Genomic DNA, 24,315 nt, shown 5'->3' on the forward strand with positions numbered 1-24,315 from the left:
ATGGAGTTTCCATGTTGGGCTAAGCAGCGTTCGTTCTCATTTCATATGTTTTCATGACAAAAGGAAATCCTGTCTCTGTTGCCTTTCGAAAGATACAAATTTATAAAATGATACAGATGACAATTTAAAATCTGGAGAATTAGTAACAGGCAGGGAAACAGGTTGGATGCCAATCTATCTTAGAGACACTTCTCCCTCATATTATAATCCAAAGATGCAGTGAGAAAAATATTTTAAAGTTTGCATAAAGAATAAAGACTTGAATAACGACTTGTATTCAACACCTAGTTTTTAAATGAAGTCATTCTTTGAGTTCGAATATTCAAGAATTCTTTAAAATCTCAGATGTTTCCTTTCTCCTGCCCTGATATTCAGCAGAGGAAAGAAAAGCAAGCGACACCATAACTTGCAGGAAAATTGCAGGAAGATGGACAGAGATAAAATACAAAGGTTTTAAAACAATTACATTTAAAAAATAAAAAAAACTCACTCCTACCCTCTACAGTTCTCCCTGATTTAAAAACAGCCCCCAACCACTATTTGGGAATTAATTAGGGAGCATTTTTTTTGGATTTGGGAAGTTATGAGTAAAGGACAGGAAATTAATGCCTTCAAGAGACCTCCTATTTCTATGATTAAAACATCCCAAAAATTCAGCAAAATGGGGGACAAAATCAATTTCCAAACCAATGAGTTCCAGGCATTTGGAGACTTGGGATGGGTGTCAAACTCAATTTCATTGAGGGCCACATCAGCATTGCGGTTGCCCTCAGGGGGCCGGGTGGGTGTGGCCTACTGGGTGGGTGTGGCTAAAGTGCATATGGCCTACTAGGTGGGCATGGCCAGCTCTACATCGTTCGCATCAAGGGTGCCTATGGGGGCCTGGGCAGGAGTGGGACAGATCTGAGGGTCTCTGGCAGAAGGAGGGCCTCTGGGCCAGGGCCAAGGCAGTGGGGGCCGTTCCCTCACTGTTTCCAGGAAGGCTTCGCGGGCCGCATGAAACCACTTCACGGGCCGGATCTGGCCCCCGGGCCTTGTGTTTGACATGTCTGAGGTTTTGAATAATTTTTGAATAATAAACTTAAACCACTACAACTACTGAGGGGGCCACAGATGAGGTGCTGGGGAAGGGTTGTTCGCAGCCCATGGACCACAAACTGAGTCCAACTCTACCACCACTTTCCCTTACATTGTGCAGATGTACAAACAGGAAAAAAAGAGAGTCTGGCGTGCTTACCACTGATTGTGTCCCTCGTGTGGATGATGTAGTAACTGGAGTAATAGTAATGGTGCTGGTCACTTTGCTTGCTCCAGATCTTGAGGATACATTATTCCTGGGGGACCGAAGGACAGTGCCTGTCAAATCCTCTTTTTCTGCCACTACATTCATAGGCCTGACAGTAATTACAGGATTCATTCCTTCTTGGGCCGTGCTAGGTGAGCGTTTAAACTGAGTCCCTAAGTGGATGTGAATTTTATTGTCCTCTGTTGTTATAATGTTTGCATTTGGATTGTACTGTCGGACTGGAGTTGGGACAGTTTGTTTCTCTGGCGTCACTCTAAACACAGCTCTCCCCATGGTCATGTCCTGTGACTCAGGGGATACAGTAATTTCTGTGGGTGCTGCAGAGGTAGATAAGGTCATGATCTGAATTGGGGACATGGGCCTTTCCATAAATGGAGACATCTCACTCTCTACAGATTTCTCTCTGGAGAAAGTAGTCAGAGTCACTGGTGACATTGCTCTCTCTGGACCCACTGGGCTCTCACCACTTTTCCCTTTGTGAGACATGACATTAGGAGAAGGAATTATGGTGATCCTTGGTTTCTGATTCCCTAGGGTAGGAATAACCGTGGTGCTTGAGAAGAAATCTTCAGCTGTTGGGCTGGTGATTTCCAAAGTTGCTGTGCTGTTTTCATGATCTGGTGTCACCCGAATATGAAGAGGCTGCCCCTGTTTTGGAGAAAGAACCACTTCCCCGGGACGCTCAGGGCTGGTTTGAATTCTGGCTCCTTTGTCTAGAGTTGGCTGACAACCGTTGTCTCTTTTTTTCATCCAAGGGATCCAAGATTTTCTCATGGTTAGCTCATTTGCAGCTGGGGGATACCTGTTAAGAACAGACGACCTGTCACTGGGCTTCTTGAGCCCAACTTGCCGGAGGTTGTTCATGATGTGGTTCTCCTCCTGGAAGGACTTCCTAATGAACACAGCAGGTGTTTCTTCTTCTGCCATTTCACCATTCATCATATCAGTTTGTACTCCAGTAGATGTAACAGGTACGTCAACCATCCTTCTGCCATTCGTGCTGGGTCTCAGGACGCGACTGTAGCGTTTAGACAGCTCCAGCTCTTTTGTCAAATTCAGCATCTCCTGTCCCATGGCTTTGCTTTTGCTTTCTTCTTCCAAAAACCTTTGCTGGAGGACTGAATAATCTACTTGGAGCTGGGAAAGCTGGTCTTCTTTGTTCATCAGCTCGTGAATTTTTTCTTTAAGAGCCAGGACTTCTGCTGTCAAGTCCCTGCATTTAGTTTCTTCCACCCGAAACCTCTGCCTCAGCTCAGCCTCTTGACTCACTGCCTCTCCCTTCTCTATTGCTTTATTTTTAGCAATCTGGAGCTTCATTTCTTCCAGCTGTTGGGAAAGGTGGTTAGCTCTGTCCTGCTCAGTCCTAAATTTTTGCTCCAACTGATCATATTCGTCCTCGGTTTTCATCAAATCTCCCTCAACCACTTCTAACTGCTTGAGACGATTTTTTAGCTTTTCTATTTCAACCGTTAGTTCTTTGATCTTGTTATCTTCTTGTCCAGAAAATCCTGGTCCTTTTCTAACTCGGCCTCTGGCAATTTCTCTCTCAACCTCCTCTATGCCATCAATTCTTTTCTTTAATAGGTCCACCGTACAGCTCAGCTGCAGTGATTTCTCTTCTTCACTTTTTAACTTGTTAATTAACTCGTCTTTTTCCTTAGTCAAACTGGATACCTCTTCCTCCATTTCAGATTTCAGCTTCAAGAATTTTTTACTTTCCTCTATTAGCTTTTCAGTCACTTCCATTACTTTGCTTTGCTCCACCTTAAAGTTCCTAGTCAGGCTTTCCATTTTCCTCTCTTCCTGTTTTATTTTATCCGCCATGTTTTTTCTTTCGTCCACCAGCATGACAGTAAAAGACTTCAGCTTCGTCAAATCATCTTTTATGATCAATTCTGCCTTTTCCAGTTTGGTTTCGGAAACCTCTAAGTCTTTTACCCGAATTTTCACTACTTCCAACTCATTGATCAGGTCTTTAGTTAAAGTCTTTTCCTTCTCCAAGTTCAATCGCAGCTGGGCACATTCCGATTTGCTTCTGCTGAAGGCTTCTTCTAGCTTCTCAAGATCCGACATCCTCTTCTGCAGTTTCTCAACTTCAAGCCTCAGTTCCTTACTCTGGTGTTCCTCCTCTTGCAGTTTCTTTCTCAACTCTTTGCACTGAGATTCTGTTTTGGTGATCTCCTCATCTTTGCCTTCCATTTCGAGCACACGCTTGCGAAGGTTTTCCACCTCAGCCATTAAGCTGGAATTCCCACATTCCCCTTTGGCTATTTTGTCTCTCAACTCCTGAAGCTCCTCTTCGGTCTTTTGAAGGCTTTTATTGGTTTCCTCCAGTTCCTCAATTTTGTTGCTGAAGCCCACTAGCTTAAGCCTCAGCTGCTTATTGTGTGCCTCTTGATTGGCAAATTTAGCAGTCATCTCCTCATGCTCTTGAGAACATGAGGCTGTCTTGTACTCAAGTTCAGCCTCCAACTTTATTAATTTCTGCCCATCTTCTTTTGCTTTGGAATTTAAAACCTTAAACTTTTCTTCTTCTTCTCTCAATTTCTGGCTGAGTGTTTGTATTTTCTGGGTTTGCTGATCAAGCTGTTCGATGTGCAGCTGCCGTTCGTCCACCAGCATAAGTGCAAATGACTTGAGTTTAACCAGTTCTTCTCTTAGCTTATTGAGGCGCTTTGTGTTTTCTTTGTCCTTGCGAGCTTGGTAGTTTTTTTCCTGTTCAAGCAGCTTCTTTAATCTGAGAGAAGAGACAGAGAAAGAATGATGTAAGGTCCTTTTTTTTCCTTTTTTAAAAAACTTATTTCGACTCCCTTACAAACTATTTAAACAACAAGCTAAAGCATAGAATGGTTGTTGGTTTTGGCTTAGAATAAAATGAGAATCCAGCCACGGTGGCTGCTTAACTATGGTACAATTTATACTTAGCATGCTATTTGAAGCCAATCACTTCTGCAGTGGCCTGTCTCAAACCCTGCCTTTCTGTGAAGGCTCTGCAGAAGATAGTAAAGTTTCAGTTACTGAGGATCCTAGAAACGACAGAATTTCTGACCCCTTTTCTGGGTTCAGGCTGGGCATGGGACAGCAATGGCTTAGGTTGCTCTAGTGCAGGGCTCCAAACTTGGCAACTTTAAGACTTGTGGACTTCAACTCCCAGGATTCCTCAGCCAGCCCTGGCTGGCTGAGGAATTCTGGGAGTTGAAGTCCACAAGTCTTAAAGTTGTCAAGTTTGAAGACCCCTGTTTTAGTGGAAATCCTTCTTGGGAGATCCAGGGAAGGAATGTGCTTCCCCCTGGCCCAATTAGACTCTTAGCAGGGATCCATACCATTGACTAAAGCAGGCATCCTAAAACTCTTCAGCTCATCCACCTCTTCATGAAGTTTCATATGTTCACCAACCCTCAAGCATTATATGACAATAATTTAAGAAATACTATTTTAATTAAGGGTACTATGAATATTCGGAAAATTTGCAAGAAATACCATTTGCCTGCAAGCAAGAACTGAGGGCACCACAAAATAGATAAAATCAGGGCTTTTTTTTCTCATAGAATGCTCAGAACGGAGTTCCGGCACCTTTTTTGGATGGAATCTTGTAGGATAGGCAAGGCGGGTTGTATGACATGTGTGAGTTCCGGCACCTTTTTCTTTTACAAAAAAAGCACTGGATAAAATAATAGTAAATGGAGAAGCCAAAGTGCTCTGGAACTTTTGAATTCAAAGACAAGCACCTGCCATACAACAACCAGACTTAGGAATTGTTGGTAAGAAAAAAAAAATCTGAATAGTGGTCGTCGCAGTACCTGTAAATAGCAGAAGAGAAGAGAAAGAACTGGAGAAAATCACAAAATACAAAGGCCTGCAAATAGGAAGTAGAACAACTGCGGCAAAAGAAAGTACCATTTAGGGATAGGCACTTTGGATGCAATCCCAAAACATCTGGAGCACTTGAATACTATCTGCATTGATAAAATCATTAGTCAATTGCAAAAGGCAGCTTTCCTTGAAACAGCTTACATGGGACAATATCTTTAATACCATCAAACAACATCTGCCTATCCCAGGTCCTTGGGCACACTCAATAGGGGGATAAAAATGCCAAATCCTGACTTAACATCTGGCTGACAGTGGAACCAACCATAACACGAACAACAAGAGACAGTCTCATCAACTTTGATGGTTGATACTGACCACTTTGGGGAACCTTGGACTATGGTATCCTTTTGAACCTTCTGTTAAAGTTGGGTTCATAAGGTACTGGTTCCAGTTGTTCCACAGTGAACGGTTCCAATCAGTGCACATAGAGAGGAACCGCTGTAAATTCCACAGAACTCAGTCTTCTTCCCTCACATTCTGAAATTTTTACACAAAACACAGCAGGAGGTCATGTTTTGGCTTAGGATGAGGTAACTGTTCCGCTAATGATTCTCAGAATTGTTCCTCATGACTGCATGAATGTGCATTCCTCCAATCCCTAAGTCATCAGAAAAATATCCTGGCATATTTTTTCTGGTATAAGCTCCTGGCTGTCCCTCACTTATACCCGTTAGCTGGAGGTTTTGGGGACAGAGCTTTATCAGTCTTCTTAACAGCTGCTAGATGGGTTGACTAGTCTTCTTAGAATTTGGGCTGGAAGGATAGATCAGTAGAAGCCTTGTTACTTTTCCCACCAGTTTCCCAATATTCCTAATCAATAAGTGATCCAAGGAGTGCAATGAATGGGTGGTCAGAGTTAGGAATGCTCATAAAAGAGTCATAAAAGAGCCAAGGTTGCCTACCCCCCCCCCATAGGGTCTCTTCTTTGTGCTAAGTCCCTTCCAACTTTGTTATTGTGTTAGTCTGGTAAGAGCAGTGAAATACTTGATTACAGAGAGTTGTAAGCTAGACCAAATCAAAGTACCATATTTCTTTTGCAAACCTATGACAGACTATATTGCAAATTGTTCATTTTGCTTCTCTTAGTCATTTAAGATGAAATCTTGCCCATAAACTGTTGCTCAGTATAAATCATTGTATGCCTGTCAATATTGGTTGCTGAGGAACAGCAACAGAAAGACAATTGCCTTCAAGTCCTGGTGCGATCTTCTTAGAAGTATGGGGTCAGCTCCTAAAAGATACTGGATGACACCAATCTTTCAAGTGAGCCAACATGGCTTTTTCTGAAGTTAGTCAGGTGCAATTGTGCTGGGCCAGATTCTAATGATCCTTAGGAGCAAATGCCTGATAATAATCTGTATCTCTTCAAAGGCTTTTTGGTGATCTCTCTGACCTTGCCTCATCCATTGTTTTCTCATCTACTTCCCTCAGTCGTTCAAGAACAGTTGTGTTTTTTTTCTAATCCATCATCCACTCACAACACATGCCCAAAGTATGAGAGTTTCTGTTTGAAGGGTGCAGTTATTTATACGGTCCAGGACTAACTGGTTCATCTTGCAGTTCCTGGCAACTTCAGCAGCTATTTGCATCTCCCTAATTCAAAGGCATCTCTTTTTCCCCCCCTCATTTCTTTTCAGGTCTTTCACAACCATACATTACCACTAAAAAAGACTGCTGCCTGAACTGTTTTGTTCAAGGACAAAAACATGCAATAAAAGCATTGCATTTTCATAGGATTAATCCTTTTTGTTTCTTTGACATACTGTCCATCTTCATCATTCTTGAGTCCAAGGCAGAAAACTGTTTATCATCTTCATTTTGTTCACCTTATTTTTATGTTTCTGCTTGGTATTCCTTTTGTTTTGTTAATACAGGCAGTCCTCAACTTATAACCATTCAGCAACCAAGTTACAACTGCACTGAAAAAACTGACTTATGACCAGTTTTTGCACTTACAACCCTAGCCACATCCCCATAGTCATGTGATCAAAATTCAGGCATTTGGCAGTCAATGTTTATTTATGATGGTGGCAGCATCCTGGGGTCATGTGATCACCATTTGAGACTTTTGCAGCTGGCATCTGACAAAGACAATGGAGGAAGCTGGGTTTGCTTAACCACCTTGTGATTCACTTAACAACTGCAGTGATTAACTTAACAACTGCCTTCCTTAGCAATGGAAATTCTGGTCCCAAATTTGAGGACTGTCTTTATTAATCATTAATCCAGATCGTTACTTTCCATTTTTACTTTCGTAATGAAATTATCTAATTATTTTTAATTTCAGTTAACAAAGACCTTTCTCATTTGACTCTTCCCAACATTACCAAACTGTCCCGCTCAATCAAGTGTTATATTTTTTTTTATAGAAAAGTGTATTCTTGTGTGGCTCCAGTTCAGCTGTAAACTCATATAACGGAACTTATTAAAAAAAACACTGAATGGAAGTCAATATGTTTTCAGTCCTTTTTGGACTAAAGGAGTAGGTCACAGACCAGATAGACCAGTGATGGCGAACCTTTTAGAGACCGAGTGCCCAAAAACCACCCCCACCCCTCCCTGCCCCCCGCTCCACCCACCTGCAGGGCCATTCACCACCTCTACAGCCCAGGTGGCCCAGCAGTGCCAAGGCGGTCACACTTTCTGCCCGTGCCCCATAGCATCAACTGCATGCGACAGGGCGTGAGGGTGGAGTCTTGTCCCCGCTGCCCAGCTGCCATGTCCTTGGCTGCGCTGCTCTGTGCAGGCTGCGCTCGGGGGTGACTCTCCTCCAGGAGGGCTGTTGGTGAGGAGGCGGCCACGGGAGGAGGTGGGGCTGGGGTGATGGCATGCGTGCCCACAGAGAGGGCTCTGAGTGCTGCCTCTGGCACGTGTGCCATAGGTTTGCAACCATTGAGATACACCATATGAGAGACATTTCTGGTCTGTCACCAAAACAAATATATTCCCTACATGTTCTAGAATGAATTGAGAGAAAGTATGACAGGATTTTCCTCACTCACAATCTGTATACAAATGCTTCTAAAAGTCAGAGTGTGAAAACCTTCTCACCATTTTCTTCAGTCAAGCATACTGTTGCTTTTGTAAATTAATTAACTGAAGGATAATTCTCTGTATCACAGGTGGGGAATGATGGCCCCTTTGTGACTTGTGGACTTCAATTCCCAGAATTCCATGCTGGCCTAGGAATTCTGGGAGTTGAAGTCTACAACTCACAAAAGGGCCTTCATTCCACACCCCTTCTTATGGATGGAAATGGAAATTAGCTGGCTAAGATTGTCTCATCTCATCACATCCTCATAACCTTCTGTTCCCTGGAACAAATGTGCAGCTTTATAGCTAGGAAAAGGGTTTTGTTAGCATTTTTAATTGCATCAGTGATCAAGCTGCATGATCATTCTTTCTCAAGATTGCCTAATGATGACGGAAGGAATAAAACTGATCTGAATTCAGCATCTGGAAACAGAGGCAGTCACACTGATGGATCATAGAGCAAGAGGAAAAAGAAACTCGACTTATTGTAGGAGGAAAATCAGGCTCATTCAGGGTTTTACTAATTTTCACTGATTACCTAATGCTATAATAGTGCTATTACCGTAGTACACCTTGCTCAGAAGATAAACTACTTTAAGAATGTTCTGAAGTTACTACCTGAAAAGTAAAACATTAATTCAAAATTTTGGCAGGCATAGTATATTACAGAGAGATTTCAATATAAAAAGGGGAAAGAAGCAACATTAAAATCCTTTTCTAGGGGACAAGGAAAGCATTCAAGACTCAAGGCAATAAGGAAATATTTGCAAAATCCAGTCTGCCTTCAAATGCCATTAATGAGCAGTTTACACAATGTTCTGGCATAGTTTTGAAAGGCAGAAATTCCATAAAAATTTCTGTTGCATCTTTTGAAATAAAGAGGCAGTTCTGAAATACAAAAATCTGCAGAAATCATGTGTGTATCAGTAAAAATCAGGCCTTTTTTTCATTCCCTATGGAATGTTCATAGATTTGGAAGCTGACATCCAAGTCAGCATTTCTTTAGTTACCTTGACTCTTTCAAATCAAGCATATTTAGTATTTAAATAATTACACTTCTGGGACAGAACCAATTATCAGGGTTATAAATCTTCTGAATAAATTAAGTGCCATCAGCAGTCATCTGAGTGTTAAGGTTAGAAATTTAAAGTTTCAATCAAGTTCCCCAGCTTGAGGGAATTTTACTGCTGCTTAGAGTAGCAAGTATTTCCTGATCAAGCTATCCCAAAATTGGAATTTACACAGCATTCTTTGTGTCCTTTTTCCATAAACCTTTTAAACATTTCCATAAAGAAACAAGATGTTTAATTAACTAGTTTGAGTGAGGTGAAGAAAGATGGGAAAAGAAAATCTGTCCCTTGTTCTGGACTGAACTGTTTGGTTCTTGGTGCTCAGAGAAAATCGCAGCCCAATACAGTAAAAAAATATGTTTTAAAGTCCACACACACATAGATTTATCTTCCTTCATTAGGTTCAAGGCAGTATACATGGATGGAGTGTCCCTAAGTTATTGCTCATTTGGCCTTGAACAGATTCAGACCTTTAGCAAAATGAGTATAGCCTTTCCTCAGCCTTAAATAATGCCCCAAATCTGAGCAGGAGGAAAAATGTGTGTGTGTGTGTGTGTGTGTGTGTGTGTGTGTGTGTGTGTGTGTGAAATAAAACATATATATTCATGTTCTTTCAGGCCAGCAGATTTAGAAGCTTTTACAGTGCCATTTAAGAACGAGTCCAGTAACTCAAGAAATATTCCCTGTAAGATAGCAGAGTAGCCCTGCTGACCTCTTCAAAGGCATCCATCAGATAAGGTATGCAAAACAGAAAAATGCTTAGGGAAACCGAACCATTTCAATTTTTCAGTTACACGACAAGAATTGATCAGTACCTACAGAACTTGCGGGAGGTCAGCAAAAGGCTGGAGGCGCAAAAAAAGAAAACTTTTTTTTTCCCCAGCAGTCAGTGCGAAACTGAAGGCTTCCTTCTCAATTCGAGCATCTGCCTCTACAAAGAAAGGTCCAGCTCCTCTGCGCAAAACCAAAGTCTCCCAGAGATGACGCTGCGAGGTATCTTCCTGATCCTCGCCCCGGTTCAGCAGAAAAGGAAAGACTGAAGTTTTTAAAAGCTTGCGGCGCTGTTTCGCCCTATCCCCTTTAAACAAGCATCCATCTGGCCTTCCGCCTGCAAAGTGCAAGGGTTTTTCCAGCTGATTCTCCTAACCAAGCAATCTCATTCACTCACATGCCTGCGCAAAACCCAAGGTGCACCGATAGCGCAACCCAATCCCAGCCTTAGGCAGCTTGCTTACCTTCTTAGGCTGGAGCAGCCCTTTCTATTCGCCTTCCCTTGCAAGAGTCGGCTGGTGCCCAGACCTTGCTCTCCAGGGAATTAGCCATCACATTCCAGCCATGTCAATCGGAACAATGAAAGGTGAATGTTGTGCAAAACAGCCTGGGACCACTTACTGGTGATGTCATCCCTCCCTTATTGTGCAGATTTAACTTTGGGCAGCGGGGGTGGGGGTGGAGCCTCTCTACTTCGGGAAGCAAGGGAGAATGTTGGCTAAGGAAAGGTTTAACGGGGAAATGTATTTCTCCTACTCGACCCCTTATCCTTCCAAGTTCATTGAACTCCAGCCAGTTCTATTTAACATACGTTTAAAGCACCATTCGCTCCCCTTTCAGAATCAGCATAAGAAAGTGGAATCGTGCAACAGGAAACAAACCATTATCCGGCTATAAAGGTTCCTAAATGCAGCATAAGGCGTCTGCTTGAATGATTATCCACACTTATGAAGAAAAAACAAAACAAAAACTCATTTATAATAGATAATGCTTTTCTCCAAAAAGCTATCGTGACAACTATATATGTATTAATGATTCCATGCCTTGAATAATATCAGGTTATAACTTGCAGGGGATAAAAGTAGTTTACATTCCTTTTTAGCATTTAATAACTAGGGGGGGGGAAATCAAATCAGCGCCACTGCTGCTTTGTGATAGGATAGTGTTATTTATTTGGCTTTCCTGATATTTATTATAACTACTACTATTCTGAGGTCTGGGCAGATGACAGCGCCAGCTGACCTGAGCCGATCTGTAAAAGATCAGCAGATCTAATTAGTATTGGGATGAAATGGAAGAAATCCCAAAGTACATTATGGTACATTACTTGGGGAAGTTGAAAAAGATATCCCAGAAAAAGCAATGGCATACTGCGGCTGAAAAGATGTACAAAGATTTGTCCATAGGTACCAGGAATGATGCTCTATGTAAATTCCTAAATTACCCAAATTCTAAAGACTGGTGTTATTTTTCTTCAGGCTTAGAACAGTTGCCTGTTTCTTCTGCTACAGAAGAAAAACTTAGCCATGTCTTGGAAGTTCTTGTTGCTTAAAAGTGAATACATCCTGCAAAGATCACATCCAGCCATTCCTAAATAGGCCATTAAGGCCTTTTGTGATTAAGCTGACCTTTGGACAAATGAGAGTTCTCCAGTTAGGATCCTTTGACAAAACTTGCAAGAAATCTACCTAACTTCTAGGTGGGTTTGTATGCAGGATTGCAGGCTGACTCTGCCCACAGCCAGGAATTTGATCCTGACTGGCTCAAGGTTGACTCAGCCTTCCATCTTTTGGAGGTGGGTAAAAGGAAGAGCCAGATTGTTTTGGGCAATATGCTAACTCTGTAAATCACTTAAAGAGGGCTGTAAAGCACTGTGAAGTGGTATAAGTCTAAGTGCTATTGCTAACAATGGATATAAAAGAATTCCAATTCCCATGAACTAATGGGGTGAGGTTCTCTACCCAACACCCCCTTAAAATTTCATCATTCAGATGTATTGGTTATCTTCCTAATATTTATTGTTTCTTATGGAGTATCTATTAAAGTGTCCTTTTTGGACAAAAAAGAATTCAGGCTTTTTGTAAAACATAGCACCACACAATAATGAGTACAACCTTTCAGAGTTGATCCTGTTTCATTCCTCTTCCATCAAGCAAAGTGATTTGTCTAAGTCACGGGTGTCAAACGTGACATGTTGCAATGTATCGTGACTTTTTTTGCATTTCCGGAGCTGGGGTGGGCATGGCCTCTGCATGATGCAATCGGCCTGTGGGCCGGCAGTTTGACACCCCCACCCCCTGCTCTATGTGATAGAGAATGGTCTCTTAACAAAAATTAAACTACATGAATTTCTCAGGTAACATTGACCAATCTCAACTTTGGAACAGAGATTCATTAGCTCAAATCCATCATTTTTTTTAAAATGTGATTTTCTAGTTCCACAAATGGTTCTACTGTACAGCTTAAGATAATTAAAATATAGTATTCTGATGCTGAATGTAAATATCTGTAGCTTTCGTTGAGGTTGCAGTTGTCTGTTTTGTACCCCAAGCTGTTTGTCATTTTCTCAAATTATTTGAAAAGAAAATCTATGTACTACAAAAACTCTTTGTTTTTATCTGTCTGTTTGTACCCAAAATCTGCTAACTTAAAGAATACATTAAAAAAAAATCAAGAGACCCAATACTGCTGTGGAACTGAAACTTCCACAATGTTCCAACCAGATTTATTTGCAAAGTTGTGGACATTGCAGCATTGCCATGGTCATGGAACTGTAATTTCCACTGTTCCCTGCCAGACTTCCACAAGCAAAGTCAAATGGGGAGGTTTGGCAAGAAGTTGGAAGTAACTCATGCTCCCACTATTTTGCCTACCCATAGTCATTCTGCTTATCTGTTTAGGTAAATAAATACTGCCTTTTTTATTGAAGTTCCTGTGGGAAGAATCCAGAGAAAGAAATATTTTGGGGAATATTAAAAAGGCAGAATATATTTCACCAAAGGAATAATGGAGAAGATCTTTAAAAAGGCCGAAACTTCTCCCTCCCCCTAGTCCAGGGGTCTTCAAACTTGGCCCTTTTATGACTGGCTAAGGAATTCTGGGAGTTGAAGTCCACAAGTCATAAAAGGGCCAAGTTCCTGCCCTAACCAGAAAACTCAGCAGAAACCAGCTTTTAGAAATGCAGGTGTGATAATCCTTTCAGAAAGGTTGGAGCCAGGAAGCTAGAAGCTGATGATATTAGAAAGACAAAGACCCCTAAAATCTACATCCTCCACCCAAACTCTAAGGACAGGAAACATAATAGGATTAACCTACCAATACCAAAAAGGACACACTGAACCTCAGGTCAAAGTTCATGCCACAGGAACAGGAAACAACCTCAAAAGCCCCAGAAGGTATAACAACCCACCACTCCCAGCAACATGTGGTCATCTTTCCCAGAGCCATGCTTGTCTGGCTTTGCTCTTCAATAAACTACAACCTTCTTTCTAAAACAGTCTCCATTTTGTTTATTCCTGGCTTGGACTGGACCCTGATGAAGATTTTTCTTTCAACATTCCTTTGCTATTACATTTTTCTATCACATGATCATAGTATTGGGGTAAAAAAAAAGTGATCAGCCAAAATTTTAATGTTTATTCTGATTGCACCAGACTGCACTACCTTTCTCTCAAAGGATAGCCCAATGGGTGATAGGATTGTGTAGTATAGTATAAATATTTCAGTGAATCATGCATTTTGCTGGTCCTGGCAGAAAGACAGACACTTATCTAAGGACTTTCTATAGCAACAAAATTGCAACAAAGGAGTGCTTTAATTTCTAAAATTCATCCCCAAAATGTTTTGCTGTGCTAATAAAACATTATGTGCAACTACAACTACTGCCAAACTTTTGATAGAGTGACCAAAGATAATCACCAGATTACACAGTTTACTTCATTAGGGCAGTAATGAAGCAAAACATGGCCCAAGGTTAAAACCTGTGCCTCTTACAAGGAAGTAGCAATTTTAATTTCTCTGTGCTTTTAATACCCCTCATTATAGGCAGGCAGGCAAGCAGGCAGGCAGCTGATGAAAGTTTTGCTATCCATGACAACTGCTTAATTGTATTTCTGGTTATTAAGCTACTGTTAAAGCTACAGGAATGTTTTTTCCCTTAAAGTCTGCTGCTTAACCATTGCTTGCATATATCTTTCAAAAAATACACTGATTTCAGTAACACTCCTGAGGAGACATGTAGATGTTTATACTTCATGGGGTGGGGACTGATGGCCCTTTTGTGACTTGTGGACTTCAATTCCCAGAATTCCTGACCCAACCATGCTGGCTCAGGAGTTCTGGGAGTTGAAGTCCACAAGTCATAAAGGGGCTATAGTTCCCCACCTCTGCATTACATGAACAGTTATTTGGGGATTTGTAGTTGGCAGCTTCTAAATCAGGGGTGTCAAACTCAATTTCATTGAGGGCTGCATCAGCATTGCAGTTGCCCTCAGGGGGGCGGGTGGGTGTGGCCTGGGTGGGCGTGGCCTACTGGGTAGGTGTGGCTAAAGTGCATATGGCCTACTGGGTGGGTGTGGCCAGCTCTATCGTTCGCATCAAGGGTGCCTATGGGGGCCTGGGCAGGAGTGGGACAGATCTGAGGGTCTCTGGCAGGAGGAGGGTCTCTGGGCCAGGGCCAAGGCAGTGGGGGCCGTTCCCTCACTGTTTCCAGGATGGCTTCATGGGCCGCATGAAACCACTTCACGGGCTGGATCTGGCCCCCCCGGGCCTTGTGTTTGATATGTCTGTTCTAAATGTTCACCAGATAAATTAAAAAAAAAACAACTTCCTTATAAATCAGACATGTCAAACTCCTCATGTCAGTTTTGCAATTGCCAGCAATGGGGTGGACGTGACTTCCGCATGACACATTTGGCCTGCGGGCCGGCAGTTTGACACCCCTGTTATAAATGTTTTACAAAGAAAACAACCCTGATCCAAATTCATGTCTACTTTTATTATGGCTGTATAATGAAATCAAAATAAATTGCAGTGCCATAGATTCACATAATATATCTGCCTTGTTATGACTGACTCTTCTTTTGGATGTTTTGGAATTAAAGGAGAAAAACAAATAAGCAAAATAAGAGAACTTTAAATCTTAAACCAATAGTTTAAGTTTAAAAAGACTACTTCAAACATTTTTACTTGAAGATCAACCCCTATTTAGCTAGTCATTTTTGAATTTCTAGTGAAAGCACCAGGAATACTACAAGAGCTTTTTAGTAGCCTAAAGCTACTAAAACTGTACCAAAACTGTAAAGATGTCCAATAAATGACAGCAAAGAAAAAGCTATGTAGTAGACATGAGCCATTTAGCAACTATCTGGATTTTTGCAACCTATAGATTCTACAAACATCCAGCCATTGTTGTGTCAATATAACTATAATGAGGATTAGTCTTGTATCACAATGGCTGGGCCATGCTGAAGACTGTATATGGCCTTTTCTCATTTACTAATCAGACTATCAAACTCTATCGTTAGAGCTGCTAACTTTACTTTTATCACTACTTGAGAGCCAGAAAACCTTATTAAAGTTGTATTTTCTCACATACTTCCCTCCAAGATAATGGATAACAAAGCTCAAGAAATGTTATTATAATGATAACAATAATTTGAAAAATAGGCGGTACAGGTTAGGTTAGAGATTGACAAGGGAGATAGCAAATTTCATATCAGTATTGTCTTCTCCCAATTCATAACACTTCGTTTATAACATTTCAACCCAGCTTCTGGGAAAGTTCCTAAGTGCATCATGGGGAAATTGCCACTGGGACTGAAAGAGTTAATTAAAGGGTTAACTGAAGACCTCCTAATAGGAATTAGACATTAAGGACTGAAAGATATAGATACAGGAGTTGCTGATTTCTCTTCCATTCCCTACCAGCTGAAGGATTTTTGTTCTTCAACGAATAAAAGAGTTTTGATTTGAAATGGATGGATGTTTCCAAAAGTGGAGAATGTACCAACATTCTTCTTTGCATCAATCTTTATAAGAGCCTTCATTGCAATTGTATTCTGGCACCAATTTCTACCTCCAAGGACTCTCTATCATACCACCCAACCACCATAACTTGGAATGGGCAAGACTCCAGGATCAGCCACATTTTCCTTCATCATCCTTTTTCTTCCCCTTAAGTCTTTGAAGACTTGAAAGGAGCAGAAATATGACAGATAGCTAGGAATTCACAGTAACAAAGGAAAGCACATCATTTTCTGAGCTTTGTTAATAATCCTATAATTATCTGAGAAAGTTCTTTCCCCCTTATTTCTTTCACTATCCCCAAGGTGAAACTAAGCTTTCAAAATTGATGGTGACACAACTGTACAAAGGCCAGCAATCAAAAGCGACAGCTTTAATGCATAGAATATTGCATGAGCTTGGTTTAAATCTCAGCCTGTTTACTTCAGTAGGCATCAGCTAGGAAACAGAAGAATGATAGTTGGTAGCCTTTTCTCTCCCCACCCCCTTCCCTTCCTTAAAAAAAAGTGTCTATTTAAATCATACACAGCATGCGCTACCCCAGGGTGATAATTTCTGCTTCAGGCTTTTGGTGCTCTTGATGAGTTGCAGATGGCTTTCCTGCACAGGTGATGTGGCCCCCAGACTGACATCACCAGGAGAGCAGCCAAGCCCCATCCCAGCGCCAGGATGACTGAAGCAGTGTGGAATGTGTCAGTATAAGCTCCAGAGAAACTTGCCAATACTTAATGTTGCTGGGGGTGCTAGGATAAGAAGGGGAAGGGCAGAAGATGCAGTTGGGGAGCTGCAAGGAACTTTTGTAGAAGAGAGAAGGGACAGTGCTGGGACTCCCCTAGATTTTTTGATGATGATGATGGTCTTAGAGGGAGATAAGATTCAGCACAGTGGTTGCTCCAAAGCCCAGACTTAACAGGCTAATAATGGTTTTTCCCCTCTCCCCCTTCAGTTCTGTATTGGAAGAAATTAATCAACGTTGTTTTTTTGCTGTTCTCAGGACCCAGCTGATTTAGGTAAAAACCAGAGCTTCAGGGACAATGAGCTAATGAAATCACAAGCTCTGTTTTTTTTAACCTATGAAGGGAAATTTCAGGTTAGTACTTTAAACATTTTTTTATGTTTTTTAAAAAAACACAGAGACATTGAAGACAAGATTTCCTCTACCCAATTCTTGGTCTTGGAGTCTGCATTAAATGCACCCAGGCCACTTTAGAACTGGCCTCAATTTCCCACCAATCCATGTGTCAAATGCAAGCATGCTGAAATATTGTAGTGTCACTGATACATATGAAGGTATGCTATTAAATTGAGAGAATACAAGTCACTTCCTACCTCCTTCCTTTCTTTTCACGATTTAAGTATCAAAGGAGCACAGCTGAAAGCTCTTATGTACATGCAGGAAGGTGTCACAGTGTGAGTGAAATTAAAATCCCTACAAACCATGCACTATAGCATTATGTTAATACTTCAGAAGAATTGTTTTTGACATGATGGAGCACAAGAACTGGTTGACTTATAATTGGGTTCACACATTTCTAAGTACAAAATATCTCTGTAATGGCATAGTTTCTGGTTGACAATGGTATATAATTTGTTTACTATAGAATAATGTATTCAATAGCCTATGGTTAAGTATTAAAAACAATGCATTGTGTTGCCCCAAAGTATTAAAAAAGGAGCAAATAATATGTTAAGTGCCATGCTTTAGCTTAGATCAAGATATACTCTTTGTAAGAGCTTATATAAAGTAAAGAATCAGAATTAAATTTATAAAACTTAGGAAACACTAGTAATGGACCGTTCTCATCTTTCTGGATACTCTGTATTAGTAAAGCTACAAAATAGGCCAGAAGTCCATATAGGTATATTTCTCAACGTCTGTGTGTGTAAATTATTTTCCTTATCAAATATCCTCCTACTTAGTTATTTTTCAATGGTTAGATGATATTTAAATTAAATTTTCACTAATTCAGAGTAATATAATTATTTTTAAGGCATGCGATAAGACATAATAGACCCAAAAGCTACTTACACTGAAAAGGTGGGATTAAAATAAATCAAGTCTGTTTCAGTGTTGGAGCCAAACATCTAAAAATACATGATCTTTTTACAGAATTTTTGTGCACTGGAGCATATTTGGAGGTACAGACAGTTCAGATGGAATATGAGCTGAGATGATGTGTACATTAACTGAGATGGTAATACACCCCAGATATCCCTGTGATTTCACATGAAGAGTTTAGGCCAGGGGTCTTCAAACTTGGCCCTTTTATGACTTGTGGACTTCAACTCCCACAATTCCTCAGCCAGGCACACTGAGGCAAGTTTGAAGACCCTCGTTTAGCCTGAAGAATTGAGCTACACAACCAACCTTAAACTCACATGCTGCTTCTTTGGAAGGGCAGTAAGAATGGTGTTGTATTTTTTTTTCTTTTTTTCCTTTTTTGCTGATCATTCAGACATAGCAAATTGTGATTATTTCTAACAATAGTGCTTTGAAACAATCCTACTTTAAACTATTTTTAAAGTATTGTATTTTATATATTATATGAGTATTGTACTTAATATATACAATATTTTAAAGTATTAAATATATTAAAGCAATTATGAAATATTTAAAACTATTATGAAAATTGTTTGCAGCTATATCAGGGAAGGAGAGTGGGAGAGTGGGAACCAGAAACCAGCTTCTAGTCATTTTCATGATGCTGAATCATGGTTTAGAACCAGTAGATGGGAGGTTTCTGTGTGTGTGTGTGTGTGTGTGTGTGTGTGTGTGTGTGAGAGAGAGAGAGAGAGAGAGAGAGAGAGAGAGAGAGAGAGAGAGAGAGAGAGAGAGAGAGAGAGACCAGTATAGAAAAGCAGTCCTTTACTTCCATCTAGTGGTCATCCAAATTTATGCAGCTCAAATATAGTACCTGTATACCTAGAAATGAAGCCAAAAGGTATCCCAACGTAAAATACACTTCACATACAAAACACACAATTGCCTTTTATATTTGATTCTTTCAATTAAAATTTTGCAAAACTGGGCATTTGCAAACATTTGGTTCAACAATGAAACAGAGTTGATGGCTTTGTTTGCTTCATAAGTTTATGGAGTTAACTATTAAATTTAATCCTACGTTCTGGATTTGCAATTTCAACCGTGTGAGTTGGCTTTATACACATCATAGCTAGATAAATTATGATTGCCCATTCGTAGAAATCTCTTAACATTGCAATTCTGATAGGGATTAGGGATTTCTAATAGCTGTTGGTAATTTTCATCCAATACGTCTTCCAATTCACTGGGGAAATTATGATTTGTTGTATAAATATATATATAATTAAAAATCAGTGGCAGCAGTATTTGGCTGGCCTTTTTTTGGCTTGAAATCTAAGCAGCTTAATAAGGTCAATGAAAAGGACAGAGTAGGTATGTCCTCAAAGTATAAATACAAATATTAGGAACTCTCTCATTAAACTCTTATGGCAATTCCTTTAATAATGAGTCATAATAGTATTATTTTTGCCTGTTTAACTTGACATATAACCATTCATTTGAAGATAGGATGGCACTGAAAAAAGTGTCTTATGACTGTTTTTCAAACGACCGTTGCAGCATCCCCACGGTCATGTGATTAAAATTTGGACACTTGGCAACTGGCTCATATTTATGACCATTGCAGTGTTCTGCAATGACCACATGATTCACTGAATGACTGCAGTGATTCACTTAACAATTGCGGCAAAAAGGTTGTAAAATGCAACAAAACTCAATAACTTCCTTGTTTAGCCACGGAAATTTTGGGCTCAACTGTGATCATAAGTCGAGGACCATCTGTATTGAAAAATATTTTTGAAATGTTAAATCATATCTTCCTTTAGAATGCTATAGATCAGCAAAAAAAGAAAGAAAGAAAGAAAGAAAGAAAGAGAAAGAAAGAAAGAAAGAAAGAAAGAAAGAGAGAGAGAGAGAGAGAGAGAGAGAGAGAGAGAGAGAGAGAGAAAGAAAGAAAGAAAGAAAGAAAGAAAGAAAGAAAGAAAGAAAGAAAGAAAGAAAGAAAGAAAGAAAGAAAGAGCTGGGCAACGGCAACTCACTTCCTATCAAATTAATTTTTGAAGTGCAGATCTCATCCAACAGAGTGTGTTTGTGTTTGAAACTCACCGTTCACGCTCCTGTTCTAAGAGATTGGTAAAATCATCACTTTTATTCATATAATCAGTATGTTTATGCTTCTCGTTTTCCAGCTCGTAAACTGTGCGGCGATGGCATTTTTCTGCCAAGAGAAGCTGCTCAAGCATGCGGCGATATGTTTCCTTCTGCTTTTCTTCCAATCTGTCCAGCTGGTTTATTGAAACATAAAAGGGACAGTGTTAAATAGGTCACTGGCTGACTTTGGTTAATTTACCCAACAAGGAATTTGTCATGCAGAAAAGACATGGACTCCATTACACTTTCTGAGCTGCCAGCCTTTGGAAATGCTCATCCTATTGGGTGTCCTAACTAACTACCAAAGAAAGATGTTCACATGTTGGTTACACTGAGCTATTTGAGGAATGAGTTTTCCAGGTCTGGAGCCTGGTGAGGGATGGTGTTGGGCAGAAAAGAGGAGGAAAGGGAACATTCTCATCAAGCTTTGAAGTACTGTATTTTCCAGCGTATAAGACGACTGGGCGTATAAGACGACCCCCCAACTTTTGAGATGATTTTCAAGATTTTTCGTCTTATACGCCGGAAAATCAGCGAGCCCGGGAAGGCACGCCCTCCCCTCTCACTGTGGAGGAAGCAGGACAGGCTGGCGTCTGGCGGGAGCCGGCAGGGCAGTCCTGCGCACGCGCACGCTCCCCAGCTCCTAAGGAGTCCTCGGGGAGCCATGGCAGGCGCCTCACGCTCTTCCCTCTTGAGGCAGCATCGGCAGAGCCGTCCGGCGTCCTTCTTAACAGCCGGGGAGCACGTGCGTGTGCAGGACTGCCCTGCCGGCTCCCGCCCGACGCCGGACAGCTCCACCGATGCTGCCTCAAGAGGGAAGAGCGTGAGGCGCCTGCCATGGCTCCCCGAGGACTCTTTAGGAGCCGGGGAGCGCGCACGTGCGCAGGACTGCCCTGCCGGCTCCCGCCAGACGCCAGCCTGCCCTGCTTCCTCCACAGTGAGAGGGGAGGGCGTGCCTTCCCGGGCTCGCTGACTTGCAGCCAAGCCAGAGCCGAAAGGGGCTTTTCCTTCCACCCACCCTTTGGAATAGACGCAAGAGCTCCTGGGGTCTGGCGTTTGCAAGGGGGAGGGGAAGGGGCTGAGAGGCTCTTGGGGGTGGGAAGGGAGAGTCACGTTGGAGGGGGGACTGGACTAAGGAGGCTTGAAGTTGCTTTGCAAGAACGGGGGCGCTCGATTGATTTATGTACTATTTTCCGGCGTATAAGACGACCCCCCAACTTTTGAGATGATTTTCATGGGTTAAAAAGTCGTCTTATACGCCGGAAAATACGGTAAATGTTCACTCACACAGTTTGCACATTAATCTCTTGCTCATGAAGGCATCCATAGGAATCTCACTGTATTTCTACTTTACAACTAAAGTGACTGTCTTCAAAGCATTCAGCAAGCTCCATCATCCCCAGTCATTTGGAGGAACCTGGAACCTAGGTCACCCCAGTCCTGGCTTATGATTTCTCAGCCATTGATTCAATTTCACGAATCTGATCAGATTCTAGAAGTGAGGAAACCTCTTCACGGCTGCTCTAATGAAAACTGACAAGCATCACAAGAGCACATCCTGAAAATAATCACGTCAGGAAATAAGCCTGCAGATGCCCTCAGCCAAGCCAGCTTGGTATTTATACACAGCTGTGCAACAGAGAAGTTCTATCAATGCCTTGCTTGCTGCAGCAGATTCAACCGGCTTCCTATAACAGCATGCAGATGTCACTGTGGTTTGCTTGCTGTTGCCTTGGGCTGTTGAGGAATGTAAAGTTGCTAACATTCCAGTATCCTAGTTTCAACTTCAGAGCTAGAGAAATCTTGAGAAATGAAATGGCACGTGTCAGTAGGACGCCTTCCCTGGAAGCAGGGTTGCCATGCTAAAAATTGCTTTTCAGAGTTTGTGATATTAATACTCTTTAATAATATCTCGGGCAAACACAGCAGAATGCAAGTTGAAGAAAAACATTCGAAAAGGCCCTCTGATTTTCAGTGTCCCCCGGGGATAACCTGAAAGGTGCTTACCTCTGAAATGGGCATTTCATAAACATCTTCTCCCACTGATTTCTCTTTGGAAAGGAGAGCATCTCTATGCAATATTCTGAGGACGTTCTCCGGGGCTGAAGAGCCATAGTGCGCCTCCAGGATTTCAGGTCTGATTTTCTCGGTCTTCAGCATATGGATCACATCATCTCTAGCCTGCAAGTTTACACTTCAGTATTATTACCAGAGCTTTTTTTCTCATAGTTTAAGTTTAAGTTTATTAGATTTATATACCACCCTTTTCCCATAGGACTCAGGGCGGTTTACAAGGTATTTAAAAACATCAATACAATACAAAAATTAAAAAAACAATTAAAAATAATTACATTTGATCCCTGAAAAAATATAAAAACCCCAATTAAAAACTCTCAGCCTGGGCCGGAAAGCTCAAAGAGTCAGGTCTTCAGGTCCCGGCGAAATGAATGGAGGTTGGGGGCAGTCCTAAGCTCCACGGGCAGCTGGTTCCAGAGGGCAGGCGCACCCACAGAGAAGGCCCTCCCCCTGGGTGTTATCCGCCGGCAGTCTTTTACCGCCGGCACCCTGAGAAGGCCCTCCCCATGGGAGCGCACAGGACGAAGGGAACTTGATGCCGGTAGCAGGTGTTCCCTCAAATATCCATTAGGGCTTTATAGGTCATCACCAGCACCTTGAATCTCACCCGGAGGGCAACCAGATAGAACGCTCAGAACGGAGTTCCAGCACCTTTTTTGGATGGAACCTTGTAGGGTAGGCAAGGCAGGTTGTATGACATGTGTGAGTTCCAGCACCTTTTTCTTTTACAAAAAAAGCACTGGTTATTACTATTCTAACACTAAGTCAACATTATCATGAAATAGTAGCATTCTTTGTTGCTTTTCTGTTATCAACACAGTGCTGTGCTCTAAAGTGCATCCGCTGAATTATTAAGATGTACCAGATGTTGGTTAATAAAAAAGGGTTTTTTAAAAAATTCCTTCCTTGTGAATCCCCATATATGGAAAAGACAACAAAATTAGAACAGAGGGAAGAATCTGAGTTCTTTCTTTTACAAAGCTGGAGGATGTAGGGCCAAAAAATGTGAGTGGGACGGAGTGGAGAAATATTCTCTCCTAGAACTGAAATTCAGGGTCACTCACTTAAAACTGATTGGCAGCTGATCTGGAGGACTGTTTCAAAAAGGGCGCAGACAGCCTATCCCAAACATAGTATGAAAATGATCTAAGATTTCTAAAGAAGACTCCAGTAAATGTATCCAGTTTGTGTTAACTCCCATAACATTCAGTATGGGCAAAGAGTAAAATTCTGGAAGAGAGAGTCTCACCACAACTGGGAAGTGGGAAAGACTGCAATAAAAATAAACTGAAGGGTGTGTTTATTGACCACTGTTAACTCTAATAGGGAGATTAAGTTTAAATTTAAGTTAAGTTTATTGAATTTATATACCGCCCTTTTCCCGTAGGACTCAGGGCGGTTTACAAAGTATTCAAATTAAATTCCATATTTGAAAGATCATATATTTCTAAATTACAGATTCTTGGGGCAAACAATAAAAGATGGTTATCTTATTGTGCCACATTTATTTTGTGTGCAGTTGTACATGTGACTTTAATCTGACTTAGAATGAGTAGTGCCCCCACTTTGAGGAATTAAAGCAATATTTCGGTCCGGATCACCATTTTATTGCTCACTAAGGTTTAAAGGTGTGCAATGTTTTTATATTTATTGGGTTTGATCCCCCCCCCTTTGTACACTGCTCAGAATCATACTGTCTGAATTGGGTGACCACATAAAAGGAAGAAAGGCTTTCTTGAAGAAAGCTATGTATCCTTGTTTAAAGTATTTATATCCCACTCTTTGCCTTGAGAGTCTCCCAGAAATCTTCCAGATTTCTTTTTTTTTAAAAAAAAAGATGTGGCACATAAGGGAAGGAGAAGGAGACTGCAAGGAAAAGCAAAAAATACCATTCAGACAGCAGTTTTTCATGAATTGTAAGGAACATTTTGGCTGTCTATGAAGGACTTATATACCGCTTCACAGTGGTT

General features: G+C 41.2%; 1 protein-coding gene across 3 annotated transcripts in view; it reads right to left on the bottom strand.

Annotated features, from left to right (window-relative positions):
• Positions 1–24,315, bottom strand: part of FILIP1 (filamin A interacting protein 1) — a 99,015-nt gene that overhangs the window by 13,989 nt on the left and 60,711 nt on the right. For all 3 annotated transcript variants that reach the window (XM_083349201.1, XM_083349202.1, XM_083349200.1), the window contains exons 3-5: positions 22,277–22,450; positions 20,225–20,403; positions 1,238–4,043 (exon numbers count right to left, since the gene is read on the bottom strand). In XM_083349201.1, coding sequence (XP_083205327.1) covers positions 1,238–4,043; positions 20,225–20,403; positions 22,277–22,450 — 3,159 coding nt within the window. The remainder of the gene's footprint in view (positions 1–1,237; positions 4,044–20,224; positions 20,404–22,276; positions 22,451–24,315) is intronic.

This window comes from Vipera ursinii (assembly GCF_947247035.1).
Source record: "Vipera ursinii genome assembly, chromosome: 1".
Lineage (NCBI taxonomy): Eukaryota > Metazoa > Chordata > Lepidosauria > Squamata > Viperidae > Vipera > Vipera ursinii.